A 17,089-nucleotide genomic window follows, 5' to 3' on the forward strand; every position below is an offset into this window, starting at 1 on the left:
ACCGGGAGGAGACCCCGGGGACGACCCAGGACACGCTGGAGAGACTACGTCCTTCGGCTGGCCTGGGAACGCCTCGGGATCCCCCCCGGAAGAGCTGGATGAAGTGGCTGGGGAGAGGGAAATCTGGGCTTCCCTGGTAAAGCTACTGCCCCCGCGACCCGACCTCGGATAAGCGGTAGAAAATGGATGGATCAAAGACAATTAAAAATACAAGTAAAAAAATCCCAATCAATGGACAAAAATACATTTATCAAGGCATTTTTATAAATAAAATATCAAAATAATAAAAAAACAAAAGTATCAAAATATAAACAAAAATAAAAAGTACATTTTAAAAATAAACTATTATGTAATTATGAATAACAGCATTATAAAGGCATGATTAAATTTAAAATACATTCAGAAATGATTGAAATAAAAACTATGAACCCAAAAAAAATGAAAGCATAAAAACAGAAAACAAAGATTAATAGAAATACTAAAATAAAACATTTGAAAAATAATACATTTCAAAACTAAAAGAGGATAAACAATATAGGCATGATCTCTGTATTGCCACATATTTTTAGACTGCTTTACAGTACAAGTGTGACTAAAAATTGGAAAAGAATTCAAAATAATTAGAGAAAATAAAAATACTAAATACAATTAAAAAAACCTACTGCACATTGAAATTAAATTACATTATAAAAAATAAAATTCAGCACAAAGAAAAATAAACCCAAAAATTACAAACAACACAAAGGCTTGATCATCTTTGTAACAGCAATGTTTTGGTCTATCTTTTAGATGCTAGATTAGATGGATACATTTTAAAATTATATACAAATAAATCAAAAAATAAAAACAAGGATGCCATTTAAAAAAAAAAATATATATACTTTTATAGAGGCATAATTATCTTTTTTTTAACAGCATGATGTTTTGACACGTTGCAGGCTGGCGTTCCTAACGTTAAGGCCTGTGAGTGTGTAAGCGTAGAACGAGCGAGTTTGGAGTTTATAGCAGCTAAAAACTTTGCTCATTTAGTTTGTGTGTCAGGTGTAAGTGAAGCCTGCAGACTTTGGAGGGGAAGCTCGCTTTGTAAATGATCGGTGAGCTTGCAGGTTCAAAGGTCCTGCACAGGGAGTCGCCGCCGTTGGAATCTGCCCGATCGGGCGTCGCTTCAGGTTCAGTCTCTCTCTCTCTCTCTCTCTCTTTCTCTTCTGCGCTCCTCGTAGGCGAAAAAGCCCACAACGTCCGATTTCCAGCATGGAAGTGACCGTGGATGACATCATGGTCCACGTCTCAGCCGAGCAGGAGGACGCCTCGCCCGACTACATGGACATCAGGGACGGGGACAAACGCAGCCGCTCCTCTTCCTCCTCATCTTCATCCTCATCCTCATCCTCATCCAACCGTGAGGACAAGGAGAAAGCCCGAGAGAAGACTGAGGAGGACGAGGAGCTGAAGGCTGCCGTCCAGGAGGCCAAAGCGGAGGAGGCGATCGGCGCATCCAGACGCTCCTCATCCTCCTCCTCTTCGTCCTCCCCGGAGGAGGACAACGCCGAGGACGGGATGCTGATGGCCTACAAGCACCAAAAGTCTGACTCCAAAGAGGACGAGGCGGTGAACTACGCCATCAAGACTCTGGAAAACGTCACCCTGGACCCGAGCGCCCGAGCGCCGGTCGAGCCCGGTCATCCCGAGATATCGCTATTTGTCAAGGTAGGACGACGTCTACAGTGCCAGTTCGAAGGTCACGATTGAACTTGTGTTTCCTTCCGCTTCCCGGTTCTCCAAAAAAGTCCAGCTCGGGCTCTCTCGGTCATTCGTCTTGGAAATGGGTCAACTTGCCATTCCAGAGTTGCCTCCCAAAAACTTAACCAAGCTGACTTTTGATTTACATTGTCCAAGAGCTATTGAGGTATCCAAATATTCATTATTGCGCTTGTACTTCCCATACGGCATCATGACGACAGTTGTCACAGTACCGCGTCAAGCTTAACAAAAGGGGGAACATTTAGAAAAAACCCTCGTGTCATTCAAAAGTGAGGACTTTTATCTTTAAAAACACTGAATTTTGTGACCCAAATCTTTATGCTGTTGAACTTCACATCTCATCAAGCGTATTTTGTTTATTTATCAACTGACAGATGATCGAATTAAGGTGAAAGGTTCACTATATTGCAGCTCATCATCTGCGCCCACGCAATATCGTGCGGATTTAGAGTTGCACGCCTTCCCCGTCGTAAGACTTTGTGCCGCAACACGCAGTAACGGACATACGGAGATCTCCGGAAAGAGATGCAGCGCAATCTCCACAGTTGTCATTGTTCCCACAGAACGGAAAGACTGCATGCTCCGTGTCCGTTCAAGTAGAACATTTGCCAATTTCCCTAAAATGTGAGTCCTGGTGTTTGCAGTGATGCTTGCGGGAGGGTCCTCGCATTTATGACAATGTAACGTGTGCACATATATGTTTTGTTATCTATATCTGACATTCCTAGATAAACGGCGGGCAGAGGTCACCGGTGTGAAGCGCCACACCCTAGTTTCGCAAAGTTCTCCGCACTTCCATTTAAAAAAAAAAAAAAAAAAAACATAGTAAATTATGGAAATTTGAAGACGTAATCAGTTTTAAACCTTCATTGACTGTAGTACAGGTGATGTTTTAAGTGACATTTTCAAATTCAACTTTCATGAGTGTAAAACCGCTGACTAAATACAACTAAAATCAAGTAAAACGACTCACCCTTTGACGATCCAATTTGAAAGAAAATTTGGCGTTTATTTTACATTAGTTTAATCATTTCATTCCTTTATGAAAGTTTTCATCATGTAATTGATTAATAAAAATAAATATATGATTACATTTTAGAATTTAATATTTTAGATTTATTGGAGTTTTTTTTAATTAATTGATTGTACATAAGAAAAAGACAGGTGGTCAACATTATTTTTTTGCTCAATTTGCCATTCTTGCTATTGTGCCTTTTAATTAATAATTAGGTATTAAATTAAATGTAATGATTATAAATAAATATTTTTACATTGAACTTATTATTTTGATTGCACCTTCTCCCACATGTGCCTGTCAATGAAATCTTTTTTTTTTTTTTTTTTTTAATTGACAAATTAAACATATTTTACACACTGTGAGATTTTATTTTTAATTTTTTTGGGTCAATTTGCCATTGTTGTTATTGCTCCTTTTTTAGAAAGTCTCTTTTTGTTACTAAATAAATAAAATCTTAATTTTCTTGAATCTAATTTCAATAAATTTTACATTTTATTTCCCCCCCCCCTCAATTTGTCATGAGTTGCTATTGCTCCTTTTCCAGGAATTGTGACTTTCTTCACGTTTCAGAAGACGTCAAAGCGCTTGAGTGGCTTTAGTTTTTGAAGCGCGTTACTGTTTGACAGGCCAGTGAATGATTAGCCTGACAAGTCACTGATTTTTACCATCGTCTTTAAATGCATCGTTTAATAGCTAAACTGTCGGAGAAATATGGATATTTTCTTACTATTTTATGACATTGGTTCAGTTTGGGAGACTTAGAGGGACAGGAAATAAGGGGACAAATGGCTTTACTCCTCATGATTTGAGGTGAGGTTTTCAGGAAAAAAAGTTAATTCACGAGGTTTGCGGATTATTCATGATAATTATTACTTAAAATGAAACGTTTACGACCTTGAGCATGCTGTGAATTCTAAATCACAAAAACAAATTGAACTGGGAAGTCGTGTTTCTACGCGAGCAACTCGAACTATAAATGAGGAGTTCAAATGCAAAAGCAGTCCAGTTTTTGTGAATTGAGTAATAATAATTAAAAAAACCTAAAAATATATATATTTAATACAAGTTGATAAGTATATTACTGTATTTATGTATGACTTATCTCTCACACACAAAAAACTCTCACAATTCTCTTTATTTTATGCTTAGTTTGACTGTAACTTTCAGATGAAAGTGGTAACAAACACTTTGAAGTCTTTTTTCTGAAGATATTATCTGCCAAGCTATTGCTTGTTGTCACCTGCCCCCATACGGCGCTCATATTTCAAGTTTGCGTTTGCAAGCCGAGGCAAAAAAAAACATTGACCGCTTATATCTCGAAAACCTTCCCACCCCCACTGTATTTTTTCCCATTTATAATTGCACAGGTTTTACATCCCATTTTGTCTTTGTAATGCGTATATTGGTTTAAAATGATGCATTTTTAATTCAAAAATGTATTCATTTTACAATATTAAGCTTATTTTTTATGAGGAAAAACCAGGGTTTTGTGTTGACTTTCTCCATCTGCAGTAAAGGTGAAGTCAGGGTATTAAAAAGGCAGCTCAGGATCTGCCCCCTTGGGACCCCCCCAGTCTCCCTCCACCCCCATCCACGCAGCACAGCCTGACACCTGTTTGCACTCGGTGTCACGAAGCGCTTTGCTGCTTGGATTCCAGCTGCTTTACTCGACAAATCTGACCTCAATCTGCATCCGCGACCCATCAGCATAGTTTAGGACCACTTCAAGACCTCTTTGTGGGACAATTGGACAGTTGGACTTTGACACCGGGACTGTTTGAGTAGTCTGAAGGTAGGATGTAGTGGAGTGACACATTCACGTGTTTGGCACTGAAGAAACATGTCGGGTCCTGACAGAGAGCCTGAGATTGAACTTTTTGTCAAGGTAAGACAAAAAGAAGTTCTTTTTTTTTGTGTGAGTGTAAAATGTGTACGCGTGTTTGTGTGTAACACAATAGCAGAGGTAAAGTTACCTGCGATGCTCAGCGATGTGCAGCTTCTTCTTCTCTTGCTCTCCATCCTCCTCGGCGCCCCCTGGGACTCGACGGGTGGGACGTGCGCGCACCTGAGGCAGGTGGCATGACATGAAAAGAAAAGAAAATCATCCTCACGGGAATGCTGGTTCGTTAAGAACATTGACAACACGGCTTCAGAAAGTCTTACGAAATATAAAATGCGCGTTTATTGCCTTCCCCAAGGGTGCTTCCATTGGAGATGTGGCCCACACGGGTCTGATGCCAAAACACATTCCGTTTATGCAAATTAATAACAACAACAACAAATAGTTGAAGAGCTCTTTTCTACTGATAAACAAATAAATGAATTCCACAAATCTTTCACAATGCAGCTAAATATATATATATATAAAATATGTGGCTTAGACGGGTCTGGTGACATCCCATTTATGATATTGCATATGTAAATTTAAGTATGTGAATGCAATACAGAACCCAGTTTCACTCACAAAAACAAATTCTTAATATCAAAATTATTTTTATTTTGGCTAATACTCCAGCAATTTGTCAGCAGCCTTTGTGTGTGTGTGTGTGCGTATATGTGCTCGCTTGGTTGTTAGCGTGTGTGTTCTCCATGTTGATTGGCTGTCATTGTGTTACATTATATTCTTGTGTTTGTTGTGTTGTTGTTGTGTGGCAACAATGACACAAGCGGGCACTGCATTCAAGATGACTCGGCAACTTTTTAGAGACACGTCTGCTGTGTTCTCGTGTTTACCTGCGTGTATGTTTTTGTGTGTAAGTGTGTGCTATTTTTCATCCCTCATTAAATAAAGGAGGCACTTTACAGTAGGTGACTTCAGCGTTGGAATTTTGAATATGCAACTGAAACTGACCTACTGTTGTTGTGTGTGTGAGACATGTATAATTGAGATGGTGGTTTCGGCGCAAGCTCGAAACATGAGCCGATTCTAAATCAATAGGGTGCTTGGTGCATAGCTTTTTTTTTTTTTTTTTTTTTGTCCCATGGGAGGCACAACGGTTTAATTTGCATCAGCTAAAGTTGGTCCCATTCAAAACTCCTTCACGACCATTGACGGCTGTTGAATTCAAGTATCCACGTTAACGCGGAGGACTGGCTGTGAATGCATTGACAACCGCGTTCCCCACGATATTGATGGTCATCATCTGCGCCCACACCATGTCGCCGATTTTTAATGCGAGCATTTTTGATGGGATTTTGCAGTACATAGGCAAGTCCAAATTTAGTGTTGCGTGCCTTCAATGTAGTTGGAAATTGTGTCGCGACATTCTCGGCAGCACTGAAGTCGACTGGAAGGAATGCAGCGTGATTACAGTAAGAGCAAGAAGGAGCGGCAGAGTAGGTCCCCAACTAAATTCCAGTAATAGCTGCTGTTCTCACATAGCAGAGACAATAAACAGTATGCGAGTATTGTTGCACGATTTGTTTTGTACAGGGTTAGTGCTGCGTGTGAGTTAAAGAAGCAGTGGCTTGAAGGTTTATAATTACTGCAACGTCGAGGCTAATTCCGTAAGCCTGTCTACCGCGTTTCGAATTATACCGTAGGTTAGCATTAAGCGAGCGGACTTTCATGAGACAAACATATGGTTTTGTTGAACATTTTGGTGTTTAAATATACAATGCTGAATTCTCTTTTGTTTGTGTCAGTTTTACAGTAAACGTCAACTGGGAGTGACAACTAAACCGCTTGAAGCAAGCACGCCGGGGCTCTTATTTGGAGAAGCATGTCTTCTCCTTTTTGTTACCTTAATGTGACTTTACGTTAGTCTCGCACTTCTTGACAGCGGCAATGGGAGAATAAGTGGGAAGGAAAACCAAAAATGTGTGTTTTAGTAAGTTTAAATGTGTTTAAAGCATATGGGAGGGGTAGGAAAAAAACTATTAAAACCGATCATGGGTAGGTTTGGAACATATCACTGTTGTAAAAATGAAATTGGATTGTTTTCCATAATAATAACAAATCCTAATTGTTTCCAGGCGGGCAGCGACGGCGAGAGTATTGGCAACTGTCCGTTCTCTCAGCGCCTCTTCATGATCTTGTGGCTCAAAGGCGTCGTCTTCAACGTCACCACCGTGGACCTCAAGAGGTGAGCGATGACGGCGTAGCCGCCGCCGCCGCCGCCGCCGCCGAGCCGAGGCGAGGCCGCGTTGGCGATCGCTCACTCGTCCGCTGTGTCGTGCCCAACAAAGTGAGTTGTGCTGTGCAAATGCGGAGTGAGTATAGATAGGGTACTCCCTATAATATGATACTGCAGCTCTAATATAGCACATCACAGCTATCAAACTCAAGGAGTGAGGGCCAGTTCCAGCCCACCACGTCATTTTATGAGGCCCGCTAAAGCAAACCATGTGTGTCTACTTCACGCTACTTGCAAGTCGGGAGCAAAATTGCAAATTGTCTTCACCTTTAATAATGAGCTATTGGAAGCAATTTTTCGTTTACTAAACCCCTTTTTAAAATGACATGACTAGTTGAACAAAGCAGTGTCCTTGACTTCGTATATCAAAACTAGTCATCCAGCCTTTTGTTACGGCATATGTAATAATATGAGGAGGCAATTAAACATTTATATGGTTTTAAAGTCATAACGACCCTACGAACACAATCGCTGTTTGGATTCAAAATCATTCATTCACTCATTACTGACTCACGACAATATGGTCAAGAAAGTTGCATTTTATTTGAATACCAATTTAATTTTTGCATTTCTAAGTAAAACTTTATTATTATTATTATTATTTTTTTTTTTTAATGTTTGTTTGTTGGCCTCCCTTAGGAAGCCGGCGGACCTCAACAACCTGGCGCCCGGCACCCATCCGCCGTTCCTCACCTACGACGGAGACGTCAAGACGGACATCAACAAGATCGAAGAGTTCCTCGAGGAAATGCTGGCGCCGCCCAAGTAACACACTCACACACACACACACACACACATTTGGATTTTATGGAAAGTACGGGGTTTAAAAGTCAGGTTTCAAGACAGAATTATGGTTTCTAAATAGGGTTTCAAAATGAGGTTTTAAGCCAGGGATAGCGTTTTAATGTCTTGTTTCAAGCCGGGGTTTGGGTTTTAAACGAGGGTTAAGGTTTCAAATTAGGGTTTTGAGGCCAGTGTTAGGATTTCAAGTCCTGGTGTGAGTTTGGGTGTGTGTTGACCTGGTGAATTCCTTCCTTCCTTCTTTCTTTCTTCCTTCCTTTCATACATCCTTGTTTTCTTCCAACCTTCTTTCTTATATGCATCCCTACTTTTGGCCCAGCCTGTTCATGATTATATTTTTTTAAATAAAGAAATAAAATAATCATAATAAAATAAATCAATATTATAAAAATAATAGCAATTATTCATATTCTTCTGCTTGTAATTGAGGTATCCCAAATTGGCAGCCAAGCAGAGAGAGTCCAACACGGCCGGCAACGACATCTTCGCAAAGTTCTCCGCCTTCATCAAGAACACCAAAATGGACGCCAACGACGGTGAGGCAGCACACAACACTTTGGGGATGACAGGGTGACGTACTTGAGGGGGGGAGGGAAAAAAAAAAAGGTTTAAAAAGGAAAATTATATTAAAGCCTTCTAAACAAATTTGATATGAAAAAATAAAAATGTCTTCATTTAAATGATTTACGTGTATAATTCCATTTTAAAAAGGTGAAATAATAAAGCCTTTCAAAACTGTTTTTTTTCTACACATGTTTGAATAATTCTAATCATTTTTAAAGTTTGTAATTAAAAATATCTTTTTTTTAATATGTGGAAAAGTGCAAATAATTTAGTAAATTCATAATTTAAAAATTTCAGCCTTACACAGATTTTTAATGATTCGTGTTAAATAAGTAAACAAAAGTGTTGAACAATTAAATTGTCTCAATACTAAAATCCCCAAACTCATTTTGAAATTACAGCTTTAACATGTTAAGTGTTAATAATCAATTGAAATAAAATAAAAAGTATTAATACAAATATATTTAAAAAAAAAAGGGAATATAAAAGCCTCCCATAGACAACTTTCAATGAAGAAATGTGGTAAAGTAATAATTTATTAATTAAAAATAATATGAAAGCCTACAAACATTTGTTAAATTTATAAATGTGTAGGGAAAAAGCTACTAATTCTGTCATAATTGTATTAACTTAATAAATAAATAAGTTGCCAGCCCAGGACAGTTTTTAACGTGTGAAGTGTTAATCATCAAATTTAATTATTAAATAGTTTTAAATATATATTAAAGCCTTCCAAACACATATCTTTCAATTAAAAACAGTGTAAGAACTGTTGACCATTAGCTAATACTTTAAAAAAGTGAAATGATAGCAAAGCCTGTCAAGCATTTTGTAATTTCAAAATTAATTTAATGACTTCATAATTTATCAAGTCAATGAGAAGCCAGGCCAGGGTGAAATGATATGATTCCGCCACTAGAGGGCAGCGGACTCCACTATTTGCATCCCACTGAAGCCTTTGCTGCCACCAAGTGGACATCATTCCCCTCTTGACACTGCATGAGGTCGCGTTCGTTGCACGTGCTTTAGCCCTGGAAAACGCGCTGACGAGGGCCCTGAAGAAGCTGGACGACTACCTGAACAGTCCGCTGCCTGACGAGATCGACGCCAACAGCGCGGAGGAGGAAAAGGCGTCCAGAAGAAACTTTCTGGACGGAAACCAGCTGACGCTGGCCGACTGCAACCTGCTGCCCAAACTGCACATCGTCAAGGTAGGAGACGAGAAGCCAGTTTTACTGAGCAACGTGAAGTTTGAGCAGCGTGTTTAGCAAGAGTAGACCAACAGAAAAACGCTGGAAGTTTGCCATTTTGCTACAAAGTTCCCATTTTAGAGTCATTATCGGGTGCCCTTTTTTCCCCCGATTGATACTAAATTATATGAGACAGATGGGTGATGTTAAATTGGTAGAAATTTGAGTAAATGAATGAGTTTTAGTCATCACGTGTGTGGGCAAAAGTTTGATGATTGGCCATCAAACGCAAAACCAGAGCCGTTCCAAGCCTCCGCGTTCGATTTTAGGGCCCTCTGCCTCTGACAATGATGTTCATCATTGAATCCATCAAATAAGCTAAACTACAATAGACAATAGAATACACCACCGCGCCACCTCTGCACAAAACTCTTATCACGCAAGTGATTTGAAAAGTTGTTTGTTTGTCCGTTTGCGTCTTGCAGGTGGTGGCCAAGAAGTACCGGAACTACGACATCCCCTCGGACATGACGGCGATCTGGCGCTACCTGAAGAACGCCGCCGCCCGCGACGAGTTCAACAACACGTGCGCCGCCGACTCCGAGATCGAGATGGCCTACAAGGACGTGGCCAAGAGGCTCGCCAAGTAGCCGCAACCTTCCTTCTTACCCTCGGCCCTCCAGAGATTTATTAGTTTAAGGATGCTCAAAGGCGCTCAGATGTGACCGACGCTCCCGATCCTGCTGTCTGTATTTATTCCTCGTGACACAAAGCTCCCTTTCACATGTGCTGCAAAGCTTTGACTCACAGGCGCGTCGAGGCCGGTAGATTTATTTATCCCCACGCCCGTGGCCGTCTCGCCTGACGCCGATGTTTATTATTGAGCTCCCGCTGCGCCTCGTCCTCCCCCGGGACGGCGCCTACGAGCCGTCAACGTTAATGTTCCTCTTGGTCCTCATTAAACTCCGCTTGTTCTGCCTCCTCACGCTTTCTTTACGCTCTTACGCCAAAGATTGAAATACAGCGAGAATGGCGAGGGATACGTTGCGGACCCACCACTCATCTGTCAAATACACAAACCGTATGACAAATTGGGTCAAGCGACTGGGGGCCCAGGTCAAATTTAGATTTCTTAAATCGGTTGACTTGATCCCATTGCCAGCACGACATGTTTGACCCATCTATGCTTTTTCCTCTCAAATGAAAGGACATTCAGAGCACACTGGGGGTTTATTTCCGCAACATTCCAAGTCGTAAAACATTCAGTGGGGGGAGGGGGGGGGGGGTAACAAATAGCGTCGACAAGTAATACAAATAAAGAAGTTTCATCTGGTTTATTTTTAGTTTCTACTACAAAAATAACTTTCAGCACAAGAACAACGGAAACAAAAAAAGATACACAAAATAACTCAAAATGTACAAAAACAGTATTGAATAAAATTAACATTAAAATGTAAACCCAAAAAATTATGTAACTAAACAGGTATCTGAAACTGTGATTAAACGGGTTTAAAAAAATAATAAAAATACAGCGGTGCTTTGAGATATGAGTTCAATTTGTTCTGTGACCAGCCTCGTAACTCAAAACTCAAATCATTTTCCCCTGTTGGAATGAATGGAAATAAAAATCCATTTAAGCCTCCTCCTAAAAAAAAAAAAAAAATATATATATATATATATATATATATATAATATGTTTTTTTAAACAAGGAAAATAGCACACTACAATATTGGACTTTATAAAAAGCAATTACATCACTGAATAGAATGTAAAGCGTTAAACAGTCTTTGCCACATTTTTTGCTTCATTACAATAGACACTGCTGTTCATTCTGTTGTACCCACCTTGGCCACCAGGAGGCAGTATTATACTGACACTACATGGAGCCACTCTCAGCTCCTCAGCCACAGTAGTAGTAGTCATTCTTCGCAGAGGATAAAGAATATATGCCTGTGAGTATTGTCATACTATCTGTTTACATGTGTTGCTGCACAATTTGTGTTGAAATATCCGTTGCTTAAAGCATAATACCGCAACATAGGTATTTGGTTAGCCAGTCTATGGTGTTTCCCATTATGTGTTAGCATTAAGCTAGTGGGGGCATTCTTAAGGCAAAGTTGTTTGGTTGTTTGAAATACACAATGTGTAATTCTCTTTGTTTTATGATTAGTTTGACATAAACTTCAACTTGGCGTGGCAATACACAGCTTTAAGCTTATTTTTTTGAATGGTTGACTATTTGCCAAACTGCTTGTTAAAGTGAGTTGAGTTCACTGCCACCAGACATCGCTCGTATCCTAAGTTTTTGCTCACAAATCAAAGCAAATAATCAGCAATACATGCAAACCGAGCATACGACAATACTCACAGGCATAAATTCTCTTCGGGAACAATGACCATTACTGAAGCTTAGTTTGGGACCTTCTCTGCCTCTTCTTCTTGCTGTTAATCACGCTACACGAAAGGTGCGCAACTCTAAATTCGGACTTAGCTGTACACCGTAAGAAAAAAACCAAACATCATAAACGACTGCTTAAAAATGCGTGATATAGCTGAGGTTCAATCCACATGCTTTTTGCTGAACCTTGTGAGGGTCAAATTAAAGTATATCGCGTGGGCGCTAGCAATCACATTTATCAGTCCATTATCCGGTCATCAACAGCGTTCTGAAAACGTCCGAACGCACAAGGAGGGAGTGGGCGCAGGGGGGATGCCCCCGTGTCAGCGCTGTCCGCGTCTGGTCGAGGCCTGTTCCGCATGAAGTTCTGGCACGCCGCTTCATTCCGCCTCGCGCCGTGTACCCGCCTCGGCCTGACAGTCGGGATGATGTCTAATTCCAAACAGTGTCATGGATCCGGGGGCCGCCCACAAAGGGGGGCCGCCGACAAAGGGGTCCTTTGTTTGCACGCTTGGTGGCTGTCCATGGTCCTGACACTTAGAAAATTGACGCCATTCCTTTCACGACTGAGTGCCTGATCAGATCTGGCAGATGTTATTGCATGTATGAAGTTGATTTAATAAGCACACTTTTCTTTGTTTTTGCAGACTTCAAAAAAAAAAAAAAAAAAAAAGAGTTCCAAGGGTGGGGTGGGGGTGCTTTCATGCACTGACGAATGATTTCTGGCTTGAAACATGGTACAAATATAAAACACAACTAAACATGGAGGTACAGTATATGCTTTATATGTTGTCATTTATTTTGTTGGAATTTAAAATAAAAATGTGGAGATACTACACTGGATACGTTTCTGTTGTGAAAATGCTGAAGAGCAAACCATTCAAACTAAAAAAAAAAAAAAAAAAAAAAAAACAACAACAATAAATAAATCACTAAATTCTGGATAAGTGAACGATTAATTTCCATCCATCCCAATATTTCCCACTTTTTCTAGAGTACCTTGTTTCACTTAAAATCCCCATTTAAGTGAATGAGACTTTAAAGAAAAAAAATAATAATAATCCTCATTTTCCCATTCCAAATGTCAACTGTTTAGCTCATTCAAAACGTCTTCGGAACTATTTCCCAAAGATTTCACACTCAGATTTCCACATTTCAGAGACATTTTACATATTTACTACCTCGTTCCACATTTCTTTACCAATTAAATCCATTTAGGGCTATCACTATCGAATCTTTTTAGAATAGATTCTCTTATTGATTATTGATCAAATCTAATAATAATCTCCCCACTTCACTATTTCAAAAAAAAAAAAATAATAAAAAAAAAATTCTAACAGCATGCATTTTATCCTCATTTATGAGGGATGGACTTTGATCCTTGAACTGCATATGTTGGTACTGAGTGTAAGGTCGAAATTGAGTGTACAGCACATGAGGCAGCAAAATGCTAAATGGTTAGCAATCGCGATTAGCATTAGCGCACTAGCAATTAGCATTTAAGGTAAAAAAAAACAACAAAAAAAATTTTTAAAAGGCTAACTAACATTCAGCTGACTCGTACTTATGTTAAATGTACATTACACATTTAACAGTTTTACAAATGACTTACAGACGCTCCTTTGTCGTTTTCGCCAAAGTTTATCATTGGCCGAGCACTGCGTCCGTCTGCAATAAATGTCCGTGTGACACATGGGTTCCAGCGGTATAAAAATGGGTCCGGGCGGAACTATTTTCTTTTCTTTGGTCCCGGCGGATCTTCGACGCAGAAATTTTGTGTCGAAAACTTATTCGATTTTTCCCCCAGCCTTAAAACCATTTCAACGACAAAATGTTCAGCACATTCAGGACATGCTATTCATCACATTTCCCAATTGCCCACATTTTCACAATACAATTCTCTAATTAAGAACGATTTTACATATTTTACAGAAGTTGTTCAAAACATTTCCAACCAAAAAATATTTGAACAATTCGGGTATCTGCACAGCATTTCAGTTTGGCTTCAGCTCTTGAGCATTCCCACGCAAATGGCGTTCCCTCGTTTGTTTTGCGAATGGTATTTCAGAAAATAAGCGAGACCAGAGACACATGCTTTGGGACCCCAAAAAGTGGTTCCAAGTGGGGTTGGGGGCCGCTTCAGTGCGTTGACGGATGATTGTTGGCTTCTGCAAGATTCTTGGCGGATGCCTGGATACACTTTTGCCGCCAGCTGATCATTTCTCGTATTGGGTCAACAAAGACAAGTTGCGTTTATGAGTTGGGTTTGGGTGTGTGAGTGGGGGGTGGGGTGGGGGGGTCTGGGATCTGGGATCTGGCATTCATTTATCTTGCAGAGGCAAAAATGCGTTGGAGCGGCGCTAACTTAATAAGCACAAGCTAGCCTGCCTTTGGCACCGGGGAGGGCCGCATGGGTGGGCCGCCCCCCTCATCCGGGCACCGCTCTTAAAAATCAGCCTAGGGGGCGCCAAAGTACACACTTGCTGTTGACTCAGTGGGATCGAATTAAGATGACTTGGGTAAGTTTTATGAGGTTGATAGTGAAGCTATTTCCAGAGTGACCCTTGTTGCCACCACCCCCCCCCCCCCCATTTTAGACAGCCCCCAGCCCTGCTTACTCTGAACTCAAATGAGAAATCGAGATGAATCTCTCACCTCGTGCAGAGGAAAAGGAAAAACGCAGTTCTGTGAGTGAAAACAAAATAATTTAGAACACTAGAAAGACCCCCAGGAGAGCACAGACCTCCGCCAAGGCCCAACACAAGTCAGTCAAACTTGTTTCTAATCATATTTGCCGTTTTTAATCAACCAGAGAAACAACAATCCCAAACACAGTTTTATAAAGTGCATGGAAAGTTTAGATTGGCCAAGTCAACACCTAGACTTAAACCCTATAGAGAAAATGCCTTAAAATGTGTTAAACTCTGTGGTGTTTTTTTTTTTTTTTTATTGCCATTTCACTCTTCTAGATTTTCCTAGTGGGGTTCCAGCGATGGACCTCCACCCCTGCATTACTCACACGTCGACCGCTCCATAAGAACTTGAGCGCCTTTGTTCGCATCAGCAGTTATCTGACGCAATAGTGAGTTACTTCGCCATAATTACTTGGCCCATTTCTACTACTAGTGCGTGGAGTAAGCTAGTGAGTTGAGTTGTGGCAGCCCCCCCCCCCCCCCCCCCCCCTGTTCGCTGCCCCTGGGCACACATAAACTGCCCCCATCTCTGCTCTGCCAGATTTACTGTAAATGTCACACACATTAAACAACAAAAATCATGACTCCCAAAGAACTAAGACCACAGAGCAGCCATTTTCAACAATGAACATTGTGTGTCTCACAAACAAACTCTCGGTTCAATGTTCAATTTACGTCTTCAAACAAATATAGAATAATTCACATTTGCGTTATTTGTCTTACCGTGCATGTTGCTTGACTTTTGGCACTCTTTGCCCTCAACAATCCTTTTTCAAATTTGCTCGATAATGCGAGCAGTTCCTTCCCGTGCACGTGCGCATCGATGAAAACGTCACGCCGCTGACCAAGATGGAGGTCCGGCGTCTATCTAGCACAGCAGTTGGGATTGTTTTTGCACTTTGATTAAAACAAATGCGCGATTAAAAAAATAAAAGTTACAAGTAGTTAAAAACAAGATCGCCGCCAAATTCGAACTCTGATCCAAAGCCGCCGTATTTACGTGCGTAAAAGATGACGTCACCGCACATTTACGTCAAGATAGAGCATGCGCAGACAGAGAGACAGTTTACATCAAAATGTACTTCGGATTGGTTTGGGAAAAAGGAATATTCCACCCAGTGGCGTCGCTCGCCTATTTTTTTTTTTTTTTTGGTATTATGTGTTAATGATGAAGGTTTATTGTCGACTCCTCTCTGTGATGTGTCATTTATTTCCACCCTGGCGGGATATTAAGAGTATAAATTGCAGTTGTGAAGTGTTTGAAATGAGCGCAAGGCCTTGCTTTTACCTTCCACACAGTAAACCGATGCAAACGTCTTTGGGCGTCTGGCTTGTTTTACCTTAATTATTGTAATTGCACGACGACGGGAATGTCGAACTAAAACCAGCGGGAGTTTATTTGATTTCCCCCCCCCCCCAATTTAAATTCACGGAAATCCCAAGAATGTTTTTGACGTGAACCTTCTAGAAAACACACACACACACACACACACACGTGGATGGTGAGGCTTGAAGCCCCCCCTCTATTTCTTCTTCTTCTTCTTCTTCCCAACTCATGTGAACACTTAGATTGGCTCTATTATGTCTGGGAATAATGTAAAACAGCTTCCCGGCGTGTCTGTGTCTCTGCTCCCGTCTCTGGAACGCCACTTTGACGGCGGCGGGATTCTGGATGAGCGACGCCCAACTAACCCCCCCCCCCCCCCCCCCCCCTATCCACCATGAACCCCCCGCCAAACTGCCGCCATCGCCGCCATCCAAAGACAACTTGCGCTCAGACAGAGCGACGTTCCCAAGGTGACACCGCACGGAAAAGTCGGAGTAACTACGATGACGGACAGACAACAAGGAAAAAAATATGTTGGTACACCGTATTCCTCATTTATTATTATGTTGCCACAGACATGACATTTTTTTAAAAAAAATTGTGGCCACAATATAGGTATAAAGTGCTGAAGATGCTAATTTTGAACCACGAAGAAGCTATCAGGCACGCATGAAATCCAAATGAATACCGTTAAAAGGATTCCTGGACAGTTGAATAAACAAATCAAACGCACATTCTTGAGAAATGGTAAAGCACATGACATCTGTTGGCAGTTTCCTAAAAAAGGTGCGCTCCATTTGCTTCCCCAGACGTCCAAATCGCTCGTGGAATCAGATTAAACCCACAAATTAGCATTTTGGGCACATGGTATATCTACATCGTGACCACAATTAAAAGAAAATCCCCACATCATGTCTTCGGCTCTGTAGAAAACAAATTGGACAGTCACCAAAATTTCACTGACACGTTTGTACCTTTAAGAGGAGGTGGAGGAAACACTTCCTGATGACCATATTTGGGCGAGACCTGCCCGGAAACGTCCTGACAAATGAAATCAATCAAATTCATTCCCATGATAAGTATTCCTGTAAGTCCTAAAATGTCACACATCAACAAGGATGGAAAAACAAAACACATCACATGAAAACACACACTCACACACACACGCACGCACACACACACACACACACACACACACAC

The 17,089-nt window shown here is 40.8% G+C and overlaps 1 protein-coding gene across 1 annotated transcript; it reads left to right on the top strand.

Annotated features, from left to right (window-relative positions):
- Nucleotides 1-1,237: 1,237 nt before the first annotated feature.
- On the top strand, nt 1,238-10,120 carry clic5b (chloride intracellular channel 5b). Its single transcript, XM_061704409.1, has 6 exons — nt 1,238-1,707; nt 6,755-6,864; nt 7,555-7,680; nt 8,146-8,252; nt 9,310-9,491; nt 9,956-10,120. The coding sequence occupies exons 1-6, from the start codon at nt 1,252-1,254 to the stop codon at nt 10,118-10,120; spliced, it is 1,146 nt and encodes a 381-aa protein (XP_061560393.1). The 5' UTR covers nt 1,238-1,251.
- Nucleotides 10,121-17,089: the final 6,969 nt, after the last annotated feature.

The sequence above is a fragment of the Phycodurus eques genome, chromosome 18 (assembly GCF_024500275.1).
Source record: "Phycodurus eques isolate BA_2022a chromosome 18, UOR_Pequ_1.1, whole genome shotgun sequence".
In the NCBI taxonomy this organism is placed as follows: domain Eukaryota; kingdom Metazoa; phylum Chordata; class Actinopteri; order Syngnathiformes; family Syngnathidae; genus Phycodurus; species Phycodurus eques.